General features: G+C 30.0%; 2 protein-coding genes across 2 annotated transcripts in view; one reads left to right on the top strand and one right to left on the bottom strand.

Moving 5' to 3' along the window:
• The window catches only part of LOC111034778 (transcription factor collier), an 88,946-nt gene extending 85,024 nt beyond the window's left edge, over positions 1-3,922 (top strand). The window contains exons 13-14 of the mRNA XM_022316139.1: positions 983-1,333; positions 2,621-3,922. Of these exons, the coding sequence (XP_022171831.1) occupies positions 983-1,333; positions 2,621-2,730 (461 nt within the window). The 3' untranslated portion in view covers positions 2,731-3,922. The remainder of the gene's footprint in view (positions 1-982; positions 1,334-2,620) is intronic.
• A 20,210-nt stretch (positions 3,923-24,132) lies between these two features.
• The window catches only part of LOC111034775 (zinc finger BED domain-containing protein 1-like), an 8,328-nt gene continuing 5,649 nt past the window's right edge, over positions 24,133-26,811 (bottom strand). The window contains exon 2 of the mRNA XM_022316135.1: positions 24,133-25,727. Within this exon, the coding sequence (XP_022171827.1) occupies positions 24,133-25,727 (1,595 nt within the window). The remainder of the gene's footprint in view (positions 25,728-26,811) is intronic.

Below are 26,811 nucleotides of genomic sequence, written 5' to 3'. Positions count from 1 at the left end.
TTGTATTCCGATTATATTTTTATTTTTTATTCGTTCTCTATTATGCGTGTGGTGGACGAGCCACACTTTGACACCTACATAGGTGTGTGCAATGATGATATTATATAGAAAAACTCTGAAGCCAAGTTATGGTTAAAAGTATAAAATATTACATTTTAATGCAATTAAAACAAATATAATACAATAAGGCCACTCTAGTACTTTGGTTTGATAATTAAATTAAATTATTCTCATTTAATTGATACGTATAAATTAAAAATAAATCATATGTTATAATGTGAATAGTATTTTAACTTATAATACCTATAGTATTATACTATAATAGTATCATATTACTATCTACTATTTAGGTATTGGCTTTTATTTTTTAAATATTTATTTAAAATATCGTATCTGATGCCTCTTGGCCCGTGATACCTCTCTATATTTTGTACTTGATAACAAATAAGAAAGACACGATTTACTGTTTTCGACCGATTGTATTTTCGGCAATAATTTTATTCAGTCACTTTATAGAATCCAACCGAATATATACGTGTTTAACGCTAAGACCTAATTTATTATATACAATAATATGAAATAGGTTCATTCCAAAATTTCACTCCCCCCCTTTCCCCCGCAGGCAGTAGTCATAAATCTTGAATCACATACCAAATGCTACCATTAAGTCGTATAAAGTTCACAACAAATAAGCAACGAAAAATAAATATAAAATATTGTATTATATACGGAACATGACACGACCATTGAACGCATTGAATATAAAATTCAAATTTCGTCTTGTCGTGTTTACCGATTTGTATTAAAAACAAGTTGCCGTTATAATAATATGGCATTGGCCACGACACGGGACACAATCTGTATAGTTCTATGATTTATGATACTGCTTTGAAGCGTGTAGCAAATTAATATTATTATATTCTTATACATACGCCGGCCAAGTGTTTTTTTTTAATACGAAAACCCATTGCGTTATTCGCAGACGATTACGGACGCGGTCAGAGCAGCAGCGTGTCGCCCCGAGGCGGCGGTTATGGGTCCAGCGCATCGACACCGCACTCGACCAACGGCACGAACGGAAGCACGTACATAAATCCGCCACCGACCAGCGGTGGAGGCGGTGGTGGAGGTGGAGGTGGAGGCGGAAGTGGCGGCGGCGGTGGAGGCGGCGGAAACCCGTCCAATTCCGGTCCCAACAACGGTAACGGGGGAAATCCCGGTTACAACGGTTCCGCCATGCCCAACACCACGTCGGCTGCGTCGTCCGTTCAGCTGACCAACATGAATTCGCCCACGGCTACCTCGCACCCGTCGCTCTTCAATTCTTCCTCGAGTGAGTATAAATACAACGACGACAATGTTATACCCATATAGACTTTGCTCTACTGTATAAGAATAATTGTGTGCGACGATAGCTGCACGAGATCTCGCAGTGATGTACGCTATATCTTTACGAACAACTACAGAAGTCTATATGTGCCCTGTATGGCATCTATGCTATTTCTATAATCTTGGCCTGCTTCCCCTCACTACCGTTCGTACGAGTAATCGAGTAACCAAAAAGCACCCTCTTTATGTTGTTGCGCTTTCCACACACCCATTGCTATTGTCTAGAGGTCTATCGTTGTACGACAGTAGAACGGAGCGCTTGTCCGTATAGTTATTTTCCGACTATACATTTTTATATATGCGGTGTGTTTCACTTGAATGGCAAGCGATGGTAACTCGAAAAAAACCAGTCCCAATGACCATCGATTAAGATGGAAATTAACGAAGTAGACATAGGTTACTATAATATTATAATTAATAATTATGCATAATCTGAGTTTTAAATGAATAAAAAATCATTTTCAAAATACGGTGTCGAGCCGTATTATTTTTGTTCATAATTATCATAGCCATTGGCACGTACGCAGAGGGATGTTTTGGGTGTTCAAACACTTTCCCCCTTTCGAAATGTTTGGCTTTTTTATGGTTATCAATTATTACAAACACTAGCTTGTTGGTGTTGCCGGTATATGCATTTATTTTTGTGATTTTTATTCATTATTATAACTTTATCTATATTAGATATAAAATGAAAAAAAGTGTTGTGAGTATTGTTAACTTTTTGACGAACGAGAGGTTCATTGTACCTATTTATTGGAAAACAATTGATAATTTTCATTATATGATACAGTTTCAATAACCAACATAGATAATAATTATTATGTTAGCGTATTATTATCATTATTATTATATAGTTATAATTTCATTTTTCAACATGTGATTTTCAAAAACAAATAATATTCCACTCAACTTTTTTTGTGTACGTCCCCGATATTATGACTAATATTATGACTACCATCGTAAATTTTGCAATCCATCCAAACACTTCTCTTCGATATGTTTCCTATGGTATTTTATAATTTATTTACAAAATAGTTTTTACAAACAAATTTACGGACGTATACTCAGTGTATCTACTATCTTCATTATAGTCATTCTTCCTAGTAGATATTAATATGCTCGCTTATTAATTGTATTATAATATCATTTTAGTTTGAAATCCCGCGCGTTGTCGATCATCATCGTAAAGTATGGCTTTTTACTAATTTACCATAATTTTACTTTATTACAGGAATGGGCACTTTGGTTACATCTCCGTTCGCAATGAATCCGTTCGCTCTACCTAACTGCAACGGACAGCCGTACGCCACAAGCCCGTTAATCAGCTCGTCTGCGAAATAAATACCAAGACACAATGCGCCTCTAAAGTAGTGTCGATTATGTTTTCTAGTAGTTGTCAAATTTAATCGACTGTACACACTACACACCGATTCGGGAACACGACACTTCCGCATAATAGGTTTACAATACGCATTGTTATTATTAAAATCATTTAATCATTATTTATTATTATTATTATTATTTATTATTATCATTATTATTACTATTGTTATTATAATTATTATTATTACAGTCCGGATTTTTATAACACTTAAAATAATATGTTTGTATAATATTATACACTAAATCTCAACAAACAAATCAATTTGTTATATAAGGACACCGAAAAATGTAAATTCTTCGTTGTATAAACTCGAAAATGACTTTCTTACTACGTATTTATTCTTCAAGAGTAGGTGCAATAATATTACTACTGTTAAATATATTTTCATGTTGTAGTATGGATAAACATAATTAAATCGGTATCGACGTTTTAAATAAAATCATTGGATTAGTTGGTTAGGGTTGGAATGAAAATAATTATCTTAGCTTCAAAAAATACTCTGTTACCGATCTCATTTCATAATTACTTAGGTACACTTAAAGACTTCAAACATGTAATACATTATACACAAGTACGTAACTTATAAACAGAGCTGAGGTCCGATTTTTTTTTACTTTTTCTACGAGAACATAAAAGATAAACGGGAAAACGTCTATGCAACTTTTTCATAATATTATAAAAATTATTTACACAAAACCATAGATGTAACATCATTTTTTATCACTACTTTAGAACTAATGATTATTGCAAAATTATTACCTCTGTTATAAGAACAAAATGAATTAAAATGCTATTTTCTACACATGTATAATATTATACATCAGAACAAAAATAACATGGTATGATAGCAACCAACTGACATCCTTGGGTCTTGCCATGTTGCCCTGTTATTATCATTATATTATAATATGAATTATAAAGTGTAATCAGTTTTATATACTTATAATAAATAAAATCACAAAAAATCCGGACAATAAGTTATTATTATTGTCGGCATAATAATAATTGTTGTCATATCGATTAATGGTTTAGGACATTTTTGCTTCTGTCTTACTGACCAACATTTTATGTAATAAATAAAAATAATAATAAAAATTAAAATATCAAATTTTAATAAATTTCGATAACACTATTTTTGTATAAAGAAAATATATATATATATTGTATTTAGAAATCCTATTGTAAACTATATTCTATTTAATCTTATATTATTATATTATGTTGTATGATAATACATATATTTTTCTTTGTTTGTTTCTTTTTATTTTCAAAATATTTTGTTGTTTTTTTTATTTATGTATCTAATTTATGTTTTGTGTATAGTTTCAATGTCTTTTTAAAATTAACTATGATTTTTTATCTAGTCTAATTGTAAAAATATATATTGAGTTAAGTTGAAATTTCCTCGCAAAATCACGTATTTTATTGCTGTAACCCGAAGCGAATGTATACATTTTAGAACACTAATCCTATAAATGAAGTAATCTATAATATATTTTATGTGTACAATATTATCAACAAATTTCTTTTTGTGATAATTTGGCCTACTAATAATAATAATTTCCCAAGTCTTAAAAATATTATTGTTAACTTCGATATAAATATAATTCAGTGTGGTCATGTATTATATCTAATAATATTGTCCATAACGATTGAAACAATTACATATCATACGAGCTTTGTTTGCTCTATACAATTTATGTAAAAAAAAAAAAATATGAAAAAATACTATTGTTATTATTTAGTGTATATATTATATATTATACATAAATATATATAACAGTATAAATTATATATAATTTTATATTATATAAACACTTTAGTTTCTTATCAGCTTCTGTAATTAGTACAGCGTCTTATAACATAATATCAATTACAAATCATAATAATATTATATATTCCTAGACTGCCACTTTTTTGGTTGTATAAAATTGTTTTCATTGTACATATCTAATTATATACATCAGTAATAATATAATATTATGTGTATATATATATATAATATATATATACTCTAAAACTTTTGTTCAACGTTTATTATTACTATTCGATCATGTAAGTAACATTATTTTTTGTTTGATTTTTGAGATTAAAAAGAGACTAGCGACCAACCATTTTCTCATTGATTTGTGTAGTTGTATAGTATCAACAATTATGCCATTCGACATAAGTTACCGAATTCATTGCGCGCTTTATAACCGATCTGTGGACTGCGTGAACTGTGTTCCCTTTCCCTGTATATTCCTTCTATTTTTCCTAAGTTATAAAGTTCTAACTTTCTAAATTATCCCCTAGTCAATATGCCAAGTATTTCGTCATCACCTCCAGATCCTCTCTGCAATATAGGCGAAGTATTAGTTGTGAATTATGATGCATAGTAATGCAATTTTGGCATTGCTGCAACCATCATGTATCCAACTTTATTGTTATGTTTTGTATATGTTTATGAATGAAATATTTATGTTAAAATGGTTGACAGCAATAAATACAAATACAAAATTACATGTATTTGTTTACTGTATAGTCGACAACAGTTAGAAAATAAAAAAAATGTGCATGTTGTGAATAACGAATGGAATCAAATATCAGTGCTGCAGCACGTGTGCATGGTAAGAAGGCGTTATCGAGTTTTTAAGTGGGGACTAAGACTAAAAAAATGTATTTACAAGTTTCATGTAGCTACCCACTTTAGAGGTCGGTCGACAAACGGTTGGCATTGCGACCATTTTTAGAAGCGGACGAATCAGGGCAAGGGAGGAATTGCTTGATACTACTATTTTAAAATTTTTTTTTCACAAACAAATTACATTTATATAGTATACAAATTTCAACGAGTTATTTGAAACAATTAATTATTAAAAGAAAATCTTTAGTTGACAAAATCCATATTATTACGTATATTAACATTTAATAGTTATACCTATAATAGTGATTCCATAGCTTCGTGATGATGAGTGGTGACTATTACCAATAATTCTGTGTTGAGTGTTCTGAATCCTATATAATTTTTTGTCCACCCACAGCAAAATATAAAATTGGTGATCTGCAGCACTCTCCTATATATATATTATAGTCAATTGAACACTATAAATAACTTACGATTTGGTGCTCTTTAGAAAAAGCACCCTAGGCAAGTAACCCTTTTGTTCCCCTTCCTCAACATCTAGACTGAATAACTAAAACTTATAAAGCTTAAAATACAATTCCTAAAGAACTTGATTATTAAATCTATAATAGTCTTATTGTGACCTAAATGAAGTTATCCCGACTATACTAATATACTATATATAACGATCGAAATATTGAATTGAGTGAGCTGACTGAAATCCTTTGACTTTAAAGTTTAAGCCCTGAGGCCTAAAAAGTGAATAGGAATGTGGACAATTCGTTACCACTAACCTATATAATGGTCAGTGGTGTAATTATATCTCAATAAAATACATTTATTTTGCACAAACACATTGCATTACCTATTACAAATTATATTATAATAATATTATAGGTCGCATTTTGACGGTTTCCGTCGAATGTTTACTATTAGATTCAACAACCCTCACACACCACACGACAACGACCACAAATCACAACGTATCTTTCGCCATCTATTATATTATGTGACCTAATTCTATCTTTATAATAGCCAGTTAGGTTCGAGTTATTAATTTTATTTTAGTCTTATTCTTAACCTTATTATCTAATGTTAATTTAATCATCCTATATGTTACTAAGTTTGGACTTGTCCAGTGTGGCTGTGTACATATGTATAATATAATATGAGTATAAAAAAAAATTATTTCAAAATTATTCCTATTGTGCAATCGGTCAATCACTCAATCGGCATGTAGGTATATTTTAGTCTAAACTCTGTAAAAAATGGTGAAGAATGAGGATGACTAGAAAAATATATTTTATTGAATGCTTCCCAATTTAATGTTGACGTTGTCAATCATTTGCCTTTCGTGCGCTCGTCACTTCTTTAGGTACAAAAATTCGCAAAATCGTCACAGGTGCAACCAATCGCAGAATGATGCGAGTATATATATAGATCTCCGACAATATGTGAATAACATAACTCGCCCGTCATCTATAAATTTATCATTATAAGTCTACTTGTATAGTTTAATATTGTACTAGTTTTGAATGCTAGCTAGGTTAAACTAAATAGGCACAGTCGTACAGTCATACAGAAGGGCAACGGGCAACGGCACATCATTGGCCCTCACTCGCTCGCCAAACTTATTATGCCCCAATTTCGACCACACCGCTCGCGAGTGCATCATTAATTATATCGCATAGCGTAAATTGATTCGTATCCTCCGTTTCTACACATACGGATAACGTATACACAGACGTATAAAAAATGGAAAAAAATATCGGTCCGCTCAGGATTTATTTGTTTATTCGCCCGACGTCGTCGTCGTCGTTACGATACTCGCGCTGCAGTGGCTGGGAATATACGCGCTCCCTTGAACACCGAACTGGGAAATGATTAATTTCAATTATACGCTCGAGAACCACGGGAGACTATAATACACGCACCCGATTTGTTTGCTCTCGCATCCCCATATCGTTTACCATATGCACTACCCCCCCCCCTCCAAACGCCGGCTCATAGCACAATGCTGCTCGCAGTTAAGTATTTGTTTTGGTCTCTTCGAGTATCGGGTTTTTTTTTCACATATATAATATATTATATACATTTGATTTTTTAACAACCTTGGCTCTTCTCCACCCCTCCAATCACCCACTCACACACACACACACACACATGATGTTCTTCCGTAATACGTACGAGTGTATAGGAAATATGCGGGTGTGCATGTATTTATTATATTATATAGGTATACAAACGAGACGTATACAAACATCGATGACGGCTAAAATAATTTATTACGGACAATAATATCCCACTTCACACACACACACACACACACACACACACACACACACTGTATACGCACGCGCATAATATCTATCGTGGGTTTTTTTTATTTGTAATTCCTATCCGCGGTGGTAGCGGTTTATTTTATCCAACAAACTCGTTGATCGGACTCTGCCGATTTTGTTTGTTCGCGAAATTGGAAATCCATCGATCGCTAAAGTCCGGGTTTTTTCGTTTTTCTGTATAACCGCATATATTGTCTCCGTCTTGGCCCGTTTCACATGGACACGTAACATTGCGACGTATCTTATGCTCACGTTTTCAGTTAAATTCATACGCGGCACTCCGACGATGGCTCTCGGCCACATCGCCTCCACGTATATAACTGTCCTATTGGTACTATAAATATTAAAATGTGTAATACCACATAAAATAAATATTGTTTTTATCAATTTTGTTATATACGCGTACAGCGTACATATTGTGTGGATTTTTATCAATACATTTTGACTTTGAAATTACTATGAATACCTACTAATTAGTTCATTCACAGCCACAGCACCTATTGCATAACTTATACAGCTACAACAGCTGTAGGCTTACTTAAGATATCTACAAACCTGCATTGGATGTACTATGATTTAACTTAAACACTTCTTTCCAAACATCAGTTGAAAAAGAAAAAGAAATTTCAAAAACAAAAGATTGGCAGGCGAGTATCGTACTATCGTAGGTTCGTTCGAATATGGGTCACTGTAATGGATGGTGTTCAAATTGAATTCAATTTGATAAAATAGTCTTTAAGCCTGTTTCACCAAGTGTATTTTAAGATACTCTTTCTATTAAATTTATTTATTGTATTAGACATTAATGGATTGGATTAATTAATTGTCGCCGGAAAATTGCATTTGCGAATATCATTCAGTGTATAAAATATAACAATAAATAATAATATACATTAAAGGTCTCAAATATCTTGCACTAGTAATATTTTTATAACAAAATAACTAAAATTGTTATTCTTGGTTTAAATATCTAAATTTGTCTAAATTTGAACTAAAAATATTTATAAACAAAAACTGTGTTGAAATATAATTTGCTCAGCTCTGGACATTTATTCATTAATTTTTGTAATTAAATCTTGTGTGTAGAATGATAGAATGGTCAGAATGTATAATTAATTATTATAGTATTTTTTTTCATACTAATTTATTGACGGCGTCCTATTACAAAAATTCTATATTGTCAAACAGCTTTACATTATAAACTATGTACAGTAGCTAATAATTTAGTCCAGGGTTACTCCCCCCCTCAAAAAAAAGAAAATGATAACTAAAAATATTGAAATTTTAATTTGATATTTTATTATAATACAATGTAGATGCGATGGTTATATACAAAGCGTTAAGTATAATATTATAACAATTAGTAAATAACAATTTTCTAATATCAATACTTTACCTAGTGGCTAGTTTACCTGGTATAAATAGACTATAGAAAATAGATCAGCATAATAATCAAAGCAACTTTTTTATTAAACAAATTATAATAAAAAATAAACTATAAATATTTTTTTATTTTTTCCCCACTATAATAATTCTTTCAAAAACATAATCTTTGTGCGCTCTGACACCATATACGGCATAGAATTACTCGTGTAGGTAAATAAATAAGGAGCTTTTAAAATTATGTCTCATCTTACAAATATACAAATATATTTTATTTACGTAATATTTCATATTATAGAAGACTGATATAGCATTGAAAATAGCAGATGAAGAGCTTTATTTATGAACCCTTAACATACATAATTATTTTTAGTTACTTTTTTTTAAAATGTAATTTAAACGTACAATAATTGTACCTATATATTTTTATCCCCCATAATTGATAATTTCACACAACTATACTAGTGTACATTTATAAATATTATAAATATTATTACCACCAAACTGTTCTCTAATTTATAATATATTTATATCACAATTTACATGTTTATTTTCAATTATTAAAATATTTATAACTATTGTAAGTTGTACCAAGAACTAAAATATTATATTAAAACAATGTACAATTTTACTTTTATTTTTTGTGTTCATTGCATAATGTAATGTACCTACCTACCTATTGGCTATATGATTTTAAATAAATGTTTTTTTTCTATTGGTACCTACATAACGTAATATCTACACTCAAGAGTATTATTTCAACCACCCCAAAGCCAAATTATTTTTCATTTCAAGTAGAAACCGTATAAGAGGAAGCTTCATCCGTACGCGTTTTATTAGTATAGACACCTAAATAACATAACTTGTAATTTTTTATTTTGATATAAATTATTAAACTACAATACATTTAAGTGTTTATAAATATATGACTATATGAGTATAATTGTATACATAATTATGACAAGATTTTTTTAATATTATTTACACGGCTAATTGTTTCAACTTAAATAAATATGAATAAGTACCTACGTAAATTCGAATTAAAAATACTCATGAATCATGATTGGGTCAAAATTCTACGCTGTTTTCAACAAACGTTAAAAAAACATCGAAATTGAAAATGTAAGTACATAAGTAATTGGCAACAATTTTATAGATTTTTCTCAAAGTCGGCTGTCGGATAATTCAGTAGGTATTTTATATTGTTGTGGTAGGTAAGATATTTTCTAAACAGCTGGTAATAAAATGCATTAAAGACGTTTTCAAAATACAAAATCATAAAATATTGTAAAATAGTTTTGTTTATTGTGTGCGGGAAAATTCAATACAAAATTTAAAATATTTGCGTACACTGTTATCCTGCACCCTTCACCATTCATACACCCCGCTCGTCATGTCCTTGTGCGATAACATTTTATTATTATTATTATTATATAGACGCGTCGTTTTGAAATAAATCGCCACCCTCTTGCCAACCAAAATACACAGTATAAAACATATTCCTACCTACTATATAATAATAATGTATTATTATATTATATTATACGATAATAATAATAATAATAATAATAATAATAATAATTACAATAACATTACAAACACGCGCACACAATGTAAACGTTTCGGAAAACACAAATGTTATTGTTTCATTTTTCCATATTTTTTTCTTACACGGCACGGCGCGCCCGGCACGTGCCGGCCGGAAGACCAGGAAGAGTCTAGTTACATTTTTATTGATAAAACCGACGGGCTTATTAGTATCAAACGACCAGATATGACAGCCGGCAGCGCGTCTCCCACGCGGATCTCCGCCACGCGACGCTTTTGTTGTTTACACACAAATTACACATTGCACTTACACCGCCGCCGCCGCCGCCACGTCAATCATCGCGTACACGGTGTTATCGTCTAGTTTCATATCGTATTTTTTGTTCGGGCGACAGCGTTTCGGAAACATCGAAAATCGGGGCTGGCGAAATTCGACTTTGTCCTTTTTAAATAATCCCACCAGGCTGTGGATCAGACTTGATGCATTGTCCAGTGGGTGAACCCAGGGGGAAATGGGTTGTTTGGGAGGTCAGCTGACCCACAGTTTTTTCTCGGTAAAATGTAGCCCCCAAAAATTGCAAGCTACCTCCATAACATTTTTTATTAGAAAAAAATATTTACTATAAAGAGTTTGGTCAAAAATGAATAGAATATCTAGATTCTAGATCCAAAAAACCACCAGTAAATATAAAGAGGGACCTATTCTATACAGAAGGGAATCGCATAACTACAGGAATGAAAAAAAATTCAGATTTGGTTATTTTTAGTACTTGAATAAATAATAAATAATAATATTTAACCGTTATAATTTAATATTGGTTATAATATTTAGTTATTAGTTATTACTAACTGAATGTATTGATTATTCAATTCTTGTCCGTTTTTCTTCTTTATAATTAAATTGTTCATTATATGTTATATAACTCTCTACCACCACCACAAGCATGAATTTAAAGGTGGTAGATATATTTTTGTTCATTTTAAATTTTAATAAATTAAAATAATTTAAAAAAAAAAATAATAGTAAACACTAGGCCCTCTAGGATCGTTTTTTTCCGTCGGAACTCAAAGTTATTTATTATAAATAATAATTTCTTAATATAAAATATGTTAGTTTAAGTATTTACAATTTCAACTAGGTATATAAATTACGGTTCATTATTATTACATTCGCTCAAAATATCTGTATTTTAAGTCACGGTATTCACACAGAAATAATCGCTTGGATACAAGTCGATATTGTTTAATTTTAGGATTGAATATGTGTGATATCTTATAAAAGATAAAAGCCTCTAATTTATATTTTATTATACCTATCCGTTACGGCTACACAACCATCGCTAATTGCTTTGCACTCAAATCCATAAATAATCAGTTTTTCTGTGCGATAAAGCTTATATTTCAAAGGTACGAGTATCTAATACAGAAATACCTAGGCATCACCTTTAACGCACTTTAAATAAGTCAATTAGTAACTTGGAACCGTCGTCAGAATAAAATTACTTTAAAAGTATAATTTCTATACTCTAAGTATGCTGCAGAAACGTTTGACTTAGTAGAGAGATATTTATATTTAGTAAAGACCACCTTCTTCGACTTTATCGACATCCTTAGTGCGACAAACGGAATCAGTTATAGCGATTGGGTACAATTATCTGAACGCACAAACCGATTAGACAATTATCCGTCTATATCCGGATCTATAAATGTTCGATATCTATAGTTTGTCTTTCGAGTAATCGAGGTTTTTCCAAGGGAACGGCATTTTTTTCGACTTATCGAGGTTCCGCTGTACATAGTATTGTCGACGCCGTCCAACAATAACCCCAAGGGTACCGGAAAATTCCTTCGCATACCACTACACCATCGACCGTCACACGCACACACTCACACATACATTATGCTATTTTATTTTATTTTTGTACCGTAATTGTGTTGTTTGTGAATTGTGATACGATAAGATATAAAATATGTCCATTACCTACCTATAATAATGACGTGATACCGGTCGCCGCTTGGTGCCCGGAAGATTAGCACACCAGCACAGTCGCCGAAAGCTAGTTAGTCCGAGCTCCGAGCATCGAGATGTTATTTCGTGCGCCGGTCGCCGTTTTTGAATATATTTTATATTGTAGTAAACTAATTGCTAGGCGTGAATCGTCACAAAATTATAAGTCAATCGTAGTCGCAAACCGTCAGTGTTTTACAGATTATTAATTACTTTCTCAAATCGCCGTATTTATATTGTATTATGCAACGGTTTTGTATCGCGTGTTATGATTTATAAACCTTATTGTTGTGTAGGTATAGGTAACAGCAGCTGACCATCCGTGCACCGACAAAATTGTGAGTTTTTTTACCATTGTTTCTTATTATTTTTATTCTGTTGGGCCAGGAAGGCCACATATTGTCATCATACTGTTCTGTAGTTTGGCTTTAAGGGCTATATACTGATAGTCATTATATTCTATTATATATTGTTGTGTTGCAGTGCAATGTGCATATTATATACATTTCTATTTCTGAAACTACTTAGAACTACTTTTGCTAATTGGCAATCCATCTACTCCCTGCAACAGCAATTTTAATGTGATCACTTAATGGTAATACGAATGAATACTTTAAAATACCTTTTTTAAGGCCAAAATGATAATAATTGCCTGGTTTCACTTCTCTAATATTTACAACTTTTGATGATCCACTTTTCAAAAATGTACGGCAATCTTTTGGTAAAAATGTTAGAGGTGTTACAAATTTTAAAATCGTCAGAAGTTTGTTCACAGTATTTTGAGGTACATTACAATTAACTGCCCATTGACCTAAGGATAGCTTAATTCTCTCTTCTAGACTTTCTTCATTACTATTTATGTGTGTGTTGCTATTTACATCTATCGGGTTATTATTGATTACATTACATGAAAATTCAGGTGATAACGAATGTAATTGTGTATGGAAAGTATTTAATGAACTGTCAGCATTTTCTACATTAATTTGACGGAGATAATTAAGGTTTTGATCATCATGAGCAATAGGTAGAAATTGGGTTTATCATACGGTAAATATCAGGTTCTGTTTCCAAATTATCATCAGGACAATCACCTAATAATTCAATTTCATCCAAAGCTTTTAAACACTGTATATCTCCAATATATTTTAAAATTTTGTAAAAAAGTAACATAATATTTATATTAAGTAGGTACTTAACTACTAGCTAACAATATTATACTTATTGATGATTAATTAAAATATAAGTGGATTGTATTCATAAATTATATTAATCTGCATAAATAGTATATTTAATTAGGTTGAATATTATAAAATTGATTTGATTTTGAAAACATTTTTAGAATAGGTTAAACATAAATTTAAGAACAAAAAAATTGAAAACTATTCTTTCTTATATAATATTAGGTATATTATGTTGTATTTAAGTTATTTCTTAAGATATTTAAATATAATGCAAAAATTAATTAAAATACCTAATTGAAAAAATGGATATCTATTTAGGTACAAAAACATTCAATATAATAAAAATAAAGGTACCGAATATTTATTTGGTACTGGTTACATTTTCATTAATAAAAAGTAATATAGGTACATTATATAACTTATTATTACCTAAATTTTACCAACACAAAAACAATTACAAAATTACCCACCTATAATATTATGTGTTCAATAGCAGTTTATAATAAGTACTTCTTTAATATTTATTTTAATTTTTAAATTTTTTTTAAATGTTTCAGTATATTGGACATGCTATTACAAGTTTGTTAACAGTTTTTATTTAATGACAAATTACGAAATACTAATATTATTTGTTAGTGATATAGTGATATGAAGTATACACGCAAATGTTAGTTAATATTTAATTTTAATTTTAACTACCTAGGTATTATAATTATTATACTATGTCTGTGTTATGCTTATATAGATATGCCTCCAAATTTGACCTCGACGTCGGTCAAAAGAAAAGATTTTAGATTCAGGCTATAATAAAAAATAATGGTTAAAATTGCGTTAATATTAATTGTTGACAAAGAGTCGTGTTTATAATATTAAATAAAAAACAGCCTAGAGTTCTACAAATCATCTTTTATGAGATTTTATTTTATTTTTTTATCTTTATTGATAATGCTATAATGCCAATAATTAATGTCAATTGCTGAATATGTATTTTGTATAGACTATATATAGATGGATAGCCGAGCCGTCGATTGCGGCCTACGTTCAGCTGAAGACGGAACTCCAAGAAATAATTTTGCGTTACTCCACCGGTTATTGACAAAAAATAACGAGCACTGTGCATCATATTATTGATTTATTAACATCTTCAGATAATAAGTAAACTGTTTTTATCGAAAAATATACAGTTTGCGGAACATAATATGAAATATTTTACGTACCTAATATTTATGTTAGTTAACAAAACATTGTTTTGATGAACACTGCTTATTATTTTTTCGTCTATATCCGGTAACGTAAGACTGAACTTTCTCTTAAAATTCCTGCTTCCCCTGGTTAAAAATCATATCAAGAGGTGATAAAAATAGTTGAATTTTTTTTTAATCCCTTTGTAGTGTGTAGGAATAGGTACGCTGTATACTTCAGAAAATATTTCATAACAAAAGGTATTAAATTTAATATCAAGTAACAATCATAATATTATAGCATATAATAATATTATGGTATATTATATTGTATCGACGATCGACAACGTCGCTCGTCGTCATTTTGGGGGAAAGAATAAACCAAAATAAAAACCATTTATATCTAGAAGAAATATACTATATACTTATACATAATATAAATATATACACGTTAATCGTTACCCTTAAATTCAATCATTAATGTAATTATGTATCAGTATCACTTACAATGTAATGTGTACACAAGAGTACAATATCTTCAGATGTTTAAGCCTCTTTTCAATAAAAATTATCATTGATTATTTAATAATTCGATATTTTATCATCAACACTATAATAAGCCTTACAGGGGAGGAAAATTAGTAAACAACACATATATTATAGAGCACGGCAATCGTGTTGAGGTTTTTTGCATGTAAAAAGGAAAGACTGGCCCTATCATTCATACATCACACTCAACACATCTGGTATTTAGGGCACTGAACTTGTACTCCAGTAGGTAACATTAATTATTACTACTATCAGGGTTGGGCACTTTTCAATTACAGTAATTCAATTACTTCAGTAATTTGTAATTGGTAATTGATTGTAAAATGTTGATGTCAGGGCCGTAGCTAAGAATTTTCTATGGGGAGGGTTCAGTTCCATGGATAGAAATTTTATAGAGGATAGTTCTATAGGAAATTACATTGAGTAAAACATCAAAATAGTGAGAATAAAACATTATTTTTTCATTATAACACTAAGTCAATTTTTCTCGGCTTCTTTGCCATTTCATTTAATACTTCATCTGGCGTGATAACAACATTCCTATAATAACTCAGTAACACTAAACCATTAAGACGATCCTGTTTGACAAACAATTCAATAAAATGAAATCAAAATAATCAGGTTAATTAGAATTTATTGTTTATACATAATTATATTATTGTATATATTATATTATATATAATATTAATATTGTGCAGTCACAAATCACACACGAAAAGTGCCCTCTATCTATGAGTTATGACCGTTCTACGTCTACGAAAGGCTCCGGAATTCGACGAGAAGATACGTTTACGCTATCATACACCTTGCCACCTTGAGCACTATACTATAAATACATACATACATAAATCGATCATAATATATATATATAAAGTATTTATTATTTATTCAGTTTAAAAAAAAAGATTTAAAAATTTTTTTTTAAATTTTAGAATAAACTAGAAATTTTTAAATTTTCTATTTTTCTAAAGGGGGGNGGGTTGGGCACTTTTCAATTACAGTAATTCAATTACTTCAGTAATTTGTAATTGGTAATTGATTATAAAATGTTGATGTAATTTGTAATTGATAATTAACTACATAATATTTGTGTAATTATAGTAATTTATAATTACCAACAATTACTTTCTAGTATAAATTTAAAATTGAACTGCACAATTCAAAGTTTATGTTTCTATCAATTCTATCTACTGATAAATGTAATGGTTAGTAATTTGTAGCGATACTGAAAGATTATTTTATTACAGATATTGCAATTTTTTAACGACAAAAATAAAAGTTTTACATGTTTAAACAATTATCTTGTTGTGAAACAATTATTTATTAATTATAATACTAATATTTGTTCGTCAGCACTGGTAGAGAGATAGTTTTCATTTGCTGGCTTCATAATGGCACCTACTTGTTCCCGGTTGTCTGACGAACAATTCGAAAAAGTGAAAAACTAGTATTTTTAAAAGGCAATAAAAATTACGGGATTATATAATTTTTCTATGTACCTATATTTTTCTAATGTTTTTTTGATTTAATTTATACACTTTTTTATATAAATAATTTTTTAATATAATTGGTAATTTTAAGTAATTCAATTATGTAATTTGTAATAAAATATTCTACAATCAAGTAATTAGTAATTTGTAATTAAATACTGGTATTTTGAGTAATTTGTAATGAATTACTTTTTTTTTGATAATTTTGCCTAATCCTGACTACTATTACAGTTTAGAATTTATAATGTACCTATTAGCTTATAGTATAGTGTACTTGCTATCACTTGGTATACACGTTATCGAGTACGATACGGCAATGGTGTTCTGGAAAAGTTATACTTATACAGATATAATAAATAATTACAAAATAAAAATAATACAATTATTTAAAAAAAAAATTATGTGCTTATTAACCACTGCATATATACACGCGTGCGGGGGCGGCGGCCTCCCTCTCCAGACATCGCTACTGCCCGAAGAGCGATGCCGCCCGTGACCGAGATTCGAACACCCGGGACGGTGCGCGTAGCAACCGACGCTTCGGTCGACTCGGCCACTTCACCCCCACGTAGATGACTGTCCTTTAGGTACTATAAATATTAAAATATAATCAGTAGATCCTTTAGTTGTGTATTGTATTAATGTGGGTTCTATATCAGTCAAGAAATATTTTATTATATCATGCCGAATTGTACAAGGAAATATAGAATATAAATAACTAAATGTGTAATACCACATAAAATAATTATTGTTAAAAACGTAAAGGTGCCACAATCGTACCGGTAAAGGATATTATTTATGGCAACTAACATTCATGTAATGCACAAATTATATTTTTCTGGCTGTATTCGTTTGATAAAGGTTGACATACCTATTGAATTTCACGTTGTTTGTATGACAGCGGCAATGTTGTGTCTTTTTTCCATATTCTATTCAACGGGTTGAGGCAAAATTAGTGGATTATTAGCGCGGAAGATTAGCACACCAGTACAATTGCCGATATTTAGTTAGTCCGAGCACAGGCGTCAACGTGAAAATCGAGATGTTATTTCATGTGCCGGTCGCCGTTTTTGTATATAAAAATTGTAGTAATTGCTAGGCGTGAATCGTCATAAAATTATAAGTCAATCGTAGTCGCAAACCGTCAGTGTTTTACGGTTTATTAATTACTTTCTCAAATCGCTGTATTTATATTGTATAATGCAACGGTTTTGTATCCCGTGTTATGATTTATAACCGTATTGTTGTGTAGGTATAGGTAACAGCAGCTGACCATCCGTGCACCGACAAAGTTGTGAGTTTTTTTACCATTGTTTCTTATTATTTTTATTCTGTTGGGCCAGGAAGGCCACATATTATCATCATACTGTTCAGTAGTTTGGCTTTAATGGCCGGATAGTCATTGATATGCATAGATATTATATACATTTCTTTTTGTCGTTTTACCAGTATTACAGCAATATTTGAGTATAGCTCATTCTCGAGTTATCTTTCTGGCATTAGTCTTCAGCACACAACCCACTCCTATACAAATTTACACGCACACCACTCACTGGCATTCACTTGATTTGCTCGTCGAACCCGTCCGACTATTTGAATCGGTATATGCCTATACATAAATACACACACACAACACAGGTCGGTTGATGAGTAGTGGTGCAACGCAAGCGGTATTTTGGTGACCGGGCTTTACGGCCTATTATTGTTCGACGTTCGTACCCGGCCCGTACAACTATAATAATATATTGTAATACAACTAGATTAATAATTTATTAATTAAAATTTAATTTGTATAATTAATATTAATTTTTTTTTTGTAATTGTATTAAAAGTGGTTCATTTCTCTAATCGATAAACCATTTATGTTACACGTGACACATTTGAATTAGAAAAACATCTTAACGTGAGGTAGGTACATGATTAAAATAATACACACTAAATTTTAAATTGAAACATTTTTAAGATCACTAATTTTCATGTCTGTATCAATTTCTAAGGGTATTTTCATTTTATTTTCAAGCGATTTTCAATACTTCAAAACCTGTTAAAAGTAATAAAAGTTATAATTTTTAAATTATAAAAATAGGATATACTTACAGTATTAATTATTTAGTTATTTACACGTAAATACTCAAGTCCAAGACGAATTTGCTGAAGACTAACTTAAAGTACTACATAAAATAATTATTGTTAGAAACGCAAAGGTGCCACAATGTACCTATAGCTCAGTAGTGTACTTGCCAGTTGCCATCACTTGGTACGCCCGTTATCGATTACGATACGGCAACGGCGTTCTGGAAAAGTTATACTTATACAGATATTATAAATAATTACAAATATTAGGTTCTATAAACCTGATGAACAAAAACTTGAAAAAAATATATATTTTACTTATATTACCAATATCTGAAAAGCAGCTACAAAATTAACACCAAATCCCTGAAGATACTTAGAAAGTTGAGTGGTTATATTAAAAATCCTTAAATATATCTGAGCAGTTAGAATTGTTTCATATTTGCAGTGTCCTTCAATAAAACCAATGGCTTTTAAGCGCGCTTCAGGTTTAATTTTTGAATTTTTACAGTTCTCCTCTAATGAAGTGACTAGTTCAACAAATAAGCTGTTATCAAAAGAATTAAAATACCCAAAAAATTTGGTTAACGCTGAATTCTTAGACCACCATCTTGTTTTGCCAATAGAACAAATTCTTCGTTTTGTGTTTTTGTTAGTCCACACATCATCCATACGGGTGTAAGATTCTTTTAAAAAAACTGCACACCTATTTAACAATCCAAATGAGCTGATACCTTGTAGAATTTTATTAGTTATATCACATATTACAAGATTCAACCATGGGCATAACACCATATATGTGTCTGTGTCAATGTAACTTCATTTAATTTTTTTGAAAATCCATTGCAGGCACCCTGCATATTGGCAACTCCATCGGTAGAATTTCCAATGCAATTTTTTGAATCAATACCCAATTTTGTAAAATTATTTAGAAGTAAATTAACAAAATCAATGCCTTTATTTGGCGTGCATTTGACCATTGCAATTAATCTTTCATAAATGTTGGTATCAATAACATATCTTATAATAATTGAGCATTGGTTAATAACTGTTATGTCCTGTGTTGTGTCTAGTTGAACTGAATACATTCCAGCTTTTTCTACTTCTTTGCTAATTATAGATTTGATTATCTGGCTTTATGCTTCAACAATATAATTTACAGTAGTCTTAGACAAAAAAGTTATTAGTCCACCACCTCGTTTTGTACCAGAATTGTCAATTGTGAATAGTTGTACTTTTTTTTTAATAACTTTGTCTAAATGACCTTTTAAAACTGGATCAAACTTACCCACTAATAGCACCATTTCTAAAAAGTTACCGTGATCCAAACTACTGTTACTTAATGTATAAGCAGCTCCAAATTTCTGTCCACAGTAACTAAGACCACGTTTGGCAATTAGTTTTACAATTTCAATTATGCGAGTTAACACAATCCTATTATTTTCAACTTGGTTTTTTCTAACTGAACTCAGACCATATTTTATAATTTTATAAGAGAATCAACGGAATCACAATTTTTTCTCATTATATGAGCTTCAATATTATGTCTACGAGTTAAGGTAACCTTATGCTCTTCAATGCGTTACTACACATGTTTCCATTTCATCAAACCAATGGAAAATGTACCAGTACCATCACCGTACGCCAAACATATTATACAACAATACAACTATAAGTTTTTGCAATTATAAGACACCCACATTCGCTTTCCTCCGTTTTTTCGAAAAATATATGCTTTTAATGATGAGAATGGAATATTTTTTTCTGGTTGACATAGGTGAAATAGGCAGTACTCAACAAAATTCTCTTCATTAGGTTTTTTGAAATAAACATTATCAAATTCTAAAATTTGAATAAAAAATAAGTTACCTATATACAATGTAATATTCATTTTTACCATAATTACTTGCAGAATTATCTGTTATCTTGACATTAGAAAAGCTGTTTGTACAATTAATATTTGATTTTGAAACAGTATTATTCTCAATTACATTGTCATTGATTAATACCGATTCGAGTACCTCTGCTATAGATTTATCAACTGTGTTTTTGGAAAGTTCTTTATCTATACCTAATACATTAACATAACTATAGTAGTAAATAAAAAACAAAAACACATGTTCAAAATAAAAAAATAAACTAACTACTTGTACATCGATAAAACCAAACCAAAATAATATACATAAATTATCAATTTTTTTTAAATGTAGTAAAAATTAACGAGGCATTATTAAATGTTAATAGAAAATTAGTTGTACCAATTGTATTATTGTATTATTCACTGTAATATATTATGTATATATGATTGATTTTGTTTATGAGTACCTATTAATGTAATAAAAAAATCAATATTTTGTTTTATTAACAATATGAAACTTAATTTTAATTATTAATAAACTTACTTTGGAATTTATTATCTGAAAAAAATTGATTTTTGTTTGATTTTTGTCATTTGCACATTGTAGTAATGCCTCTCTATTTTTTTTACTTCGTTTCAATGTTCCTGACTTATATTTTCGTTTTTTGTCAGCGGTATTCATAGTTAAATAATGTATATAATAATATACAATAATTTATTAAGTACAGTCAAAACTCTTTATAACGAATCTGAAGGGACCAAGAGATTTCTTTCGTTATAGAGAGTTTTCGTAATAGAGAGAGTTTAAAAAAAACAAAATTTTAATTATTTATGTATAAAGGTATGTACCAATGTAATATTATATATCAAACACATCATTATTTTTACATTATTTTATATATATTTACGTATTATATTGAATTATTATTATTATTATACATACTTATTAAATATAATTTAATTTTTATACTATACATATTTATACCTTATTTAAAATAGTCTGTCATCTTAGTTTGGACTTTTTTATTCGGCATTATTGCCGATTATTTGTATAGTTTATATATGTAATAGATACGATAACACGTAAATTGTATTATGAAACATAAAATATTGTTTCGTTATTGAGAGTGACTAATACGTTATAGAGAATGAATTGTCTAATGGGTTATATAGCAAACCAACCATTATTATGTAATGTTTACGTTATATAGAGTTTTTCGTTGTAAAGAGTTTCGTTATAAAGAGTTTTGACTGTAATTGACAATCAAACAAGTCCATAATAATTAATAAAGTGACAACTGACAACAGCCAACAGGACATAAAAATAAAACTGTAAAAGCGTGGGGGCCCCCATACCTAACCGGGAAAATCCCGAATTCCCGGTGGGCCTATCCGCCACTGTATATAAGTGCGTGTACAGAAGCATATTATAGAGCGCTTAACCGGCTTAACTATAGACACACTACTCGTACATAAATATTCATTTACTACTGACAGATTTTAAAATTGTCTATATTGAAGACAATAGATTAGATATCCTTTTAGTTATTAGGTACAATAAATTAATATCAAATCGTTTATGACCAAGAGGATGAGGGCCATAGAAAAAAAATTAAATGCATATTTTAATTAATTTGGTTAACCAACCTATAATATTTTATTGTCTTATTAGGTTGCTTGTGGCTAGCCCAACATTCTATCATAGTATCAATGCACCTAAACAGATTCAATATTCGATGTATTTAATAACATTTTATTGGCCCTGTATTTTTGCTTATAATTTGAATATTGTTTAATATTAAAGTATCATTTTCATTATTGTCAAGTAAACTGGAATATAGATTATTACATATAGGTACACTTGTTATGAATGAATTGATTTGAGTTGATACAAATTAGTTTTTGGTTATTGGTCAAATTGATTGTTTTGAAAAGCATAATAATTTGAGCTTCTTTTACTTCTAAAATATGTTCTACATCCTTAGACAATTATAATTTTTCCTATTTCTTATCGTTTTAAAGTTAATCATGATTAATTATTCAGTATTTTGAAACCCCAATTTTCTCGGAGTGATGAGAATAAAAAAAATCAGAAATTTTCAAATTATATGTTTATTATTAATAAATTGTGGTAGTATGGTTATCATCCAAAAGGCTACAAATGTATATCCGCTTATTTGTTTTATTTTCTTTCCTATAAGCATTAAAGCATTTTAGCGTTTTGGGTATATACGCCGTATAATCGTGTATACCCTCCACTACACCACTGGTTATCAGTTATTAAATAATAGTGTTTTAGTAGTATCATCAATGGCTGCAAGAGCATTTAGCTTGAATAGGTGGCTAATTTTATTTTTAATCATGAATTTATTGTTGGCCCATACTCATATATGTCTCTAAATATCTTAAGTTTGCTACAATTTAATTTTATAATATTTTCTGAGATTGTTGACTACAATATTATCTTATTTGATAAATACTTATACGTATCTATGGTTTTTGATGGATTATATTTATAACTTTTAAGTCTTGAGGTTGAACTACAAAGTATTATTGGTACATAAATTCAACTTTATGAGAGAAGTAAAAAATAATAATGAGCTTTTATATGAGCAAAATAAACGAGCTAATTCAACGTGATACCAATAAATTGGTTATCCATTTTCAACATTATGATGAATTGTATTTACTCATATTGTATACAATGTTTACAATCAAATTGCACAAATTGATGGTTTTATGTTAATGTATTGATGTGTTTGGTTAGGTTAGGTGTATTTATACATTTGGTCAGTTGTAATAATACATATAAAAAAATTAATGTAGCTCAACATGTTATGATGAATTATTTGATTGATAATGTTTGGCATGGACACAACATCCCGTAAGTCCAATATTGTATTACTTGTGTGTATTATAAGGCCACTGGAAGGCATGGCGTCCTGCAAGCTTGTATGACAAATAAAAAATTGAATAATAATGATTATACTATAAGCTATAGTTATTCAATACAACTATTACAAGTGTTGTGAATNGTTAGTTATTTGCCCCGTTTTTGAAAATACTCGTTCCGAAGGAACTGATGTAGCCGGTATACATAAATACTTCAGTTGCATTTTATATAACTCTGGAAAGGTATTTTTATGCTGCTTCCAGAAATGTAATGGATTTTTTTTTCCTATCCAACAGTGGCATTTCTAAATATTGGCGAATAATCAAAGTTGAAGTTGTAGATGGACTCGACGAAGATTGAACTTGTGAAACTTTATTATCAAAATGATCCCAAATTGAATTACTTGTATCAGAAGTTGATGCTGTTGTTGTAGACTGAATTTTATTTACTTCAGTATTATAAATATCGTTATTTGCACATATTATCATCGGTGTTAGTTCGTCTGATATCCATTTTTGTACATTATTAGCATTTTCGAGTAATCCAAAAGCAGTTTTTTTAAATCTAGGATCCAAAAATGTTGCTTTTGCAACAATCTTATTCTTTTCTAAATGCCCCAATCGCCGATTGTCTACATCTATTAAGGTAGTTTTAAATGCTTCGCCTATAGTATTTTTTATTTGTACACTTTTTATTATATGTTGTAAGCCTCTAATTAACGGTATAATAGAAGAAATAGTTATGTAATTTTCTCCCGATAACTCAGCAGTCATAATCTCAAACGGTTTTAAAATATGAATGCAATCTAATAATATTTCCCATTCACACGCATTTAAACAATTAGGTGCTCGAGGAAGAGATGACATGGTAGCGGATAGTGGATTTTTAATGTCAAGTAGTCTTTCAATCATTATCAAACTCGAATTCCATCGAGTTACAACATCTTGTTTCACTTTTAATATAGGTAGGTTCATTTGTAATTGAAATTCTCTAAGTTTACCATTAGCATAAGAGCTGTGTTTAAAGTGACCTACTATGGTCCTACATTTTTTCAAAATTTGAATAATATCTAGATTTCCATTTATTGCCTCATTAATACTTAAATTTAATGTATGTGCTACGCACGGATGATGATATTTGAGCAGATGTTCGTTTATAGCATTTTTTATGCTGGACCCATTGTCAGATACGATAGTTACTATTTCATCTGCTATGCCCCATTCATTAAAAATATTTTTCAGAGTAGATGCTATATTAATACCAGTATGACTGTCAAAAACTTCCCGAGTAGCAAGTACTGGTGAATATAAGTGATGGTCAAATATAAAATGACAAGTCACAGTAATATACGATTTATTACAATCCGATGTCCACATATCGGTAGTGATAGATAAATCAGCTACTGTTCCAAGCATAGATTTTAATTTGGAGTATATAATATCATATTCTTGTGGTAATAATTTGGTTGTAAGTTGTTTTCTACTGGGGACAGAATATAGAGGTTGTAACTTTTTAGTATACTCTAAGAATCCAGCGTTCTCTACTATCGAGAGTGGCTGATAATCAAAAACTATCATTTTAATTAAAGACTTATTAATTTCATTGGTTTCCATTTCTGTTAATCCAATAGTTTTTTTTGAACCATAAAGTGTAAGTTGACGAGATCGTTTAGAAGGTGGCTCAGAACACTGTGAAGAAGTAGTAGTTTGATATGGCAATAAAGAGGTATTTGCAGAAGTAGATGATTTAGATATATTTTGAGCATCTTGTAATTGATTATCCGGATCGTCGTTATTAGTTCCAATTGGATTAAGTGTTTTTGGGTGTACTCGTTTTAAATGCTCTATTTTTAATTTTTTAAACGTGGACTAATATTAATATTAATATTATTATATAATTTTGTATTAATATTTATATAAACCAATCCACACATTCACCGCTTTATCACCAAAATAAACTTGAAATAAAATTAACAAGTAATAAATAGTATAGAAAATAATAAAACAATTAATAATAATATTTAAATAATAATTAGACCACGTATCATACTGGTCAACCAAAGCTGCATAATATGTATGGATTTGTCTTAATAGTTTAAAATAAAATGTAAAATAATAGTAATAATACCCTTTAAATTAGTTGTATTCCCATAATGTTTAAACTCTTTTTTACACACCTGGCAAATAACAATTTTTCCGTCGGAATTTTTTTTAAAATGTTCCCATACTATTGAACGTTGTTTACTACCCGGTCTCATTTTTAAATTTTAAAAATAAATAATTTTTAATAAATAGGTAAAGAACTAAAGACTGATGAACAGTTAGTGAACAGTGTCGACTGTTAACGCGTGCTAGCGAGTACAAAATGAAAGAATATTTATTTAAACGGATATTAACCCTCGGGCACCCGCACGACGGCACTCTATGCCGCATATTCAGTAAAATGTATACGGATTCAAAGTTTATTGTTATACCGCTAGATAACAAACAGGTATCATATCTAAAGATATCAGGCTACTTTATCGCCAATACGCGGAATTTATTGCAGTTTAAGTCATTTTTACTTGATATGAGACGCTGAAAGCAGGTATTCCTATGCAATAACGTACACCGTACACAACAATAATAATAACATAGTGCACCATGATTAAAATATAAATATTAAGTAATGACTAATATAAAATATTATTCATTCAATTCTTTAGTTTTTACCGTTTACCCTGTTCGGAGTTTTGAACTTAGGATTCTAAAAATAAAGTTTCGAATAAGGTACCTCAGTAGTCGAGTAACGAGTACTCGAGTTACTATAGTTCGAGTGAAAAATCACTCGGTTACATAATCGATTATTATTTTAATAATCGAGATATCTCGATTATTATCAACAATCGAGTAACTCGATTATGTTCACTCGATTATGCCCATCACTAA

The sequence above is a fragment of the Myzus persicae genome, unplaced genomic scaffold (genome assembly GCF_001856785.1).
Source record: "Myzus persicae strain clone G006 unplaced genomic scaffold, MPER_G0061.0, whole genome shotgun sequence".
Taxonomy (NCBI): Eukaryota; Metazoa; Arthropoda; class Insecta; order Hemiptera; family Aphididae; genus Myzus; species Myzus persicae.
The sequence above is the reverse complement of the archived record's forward strand: the minus strand, read 5'-3'. Positions and strand labels throughout refer to the sequence as shown.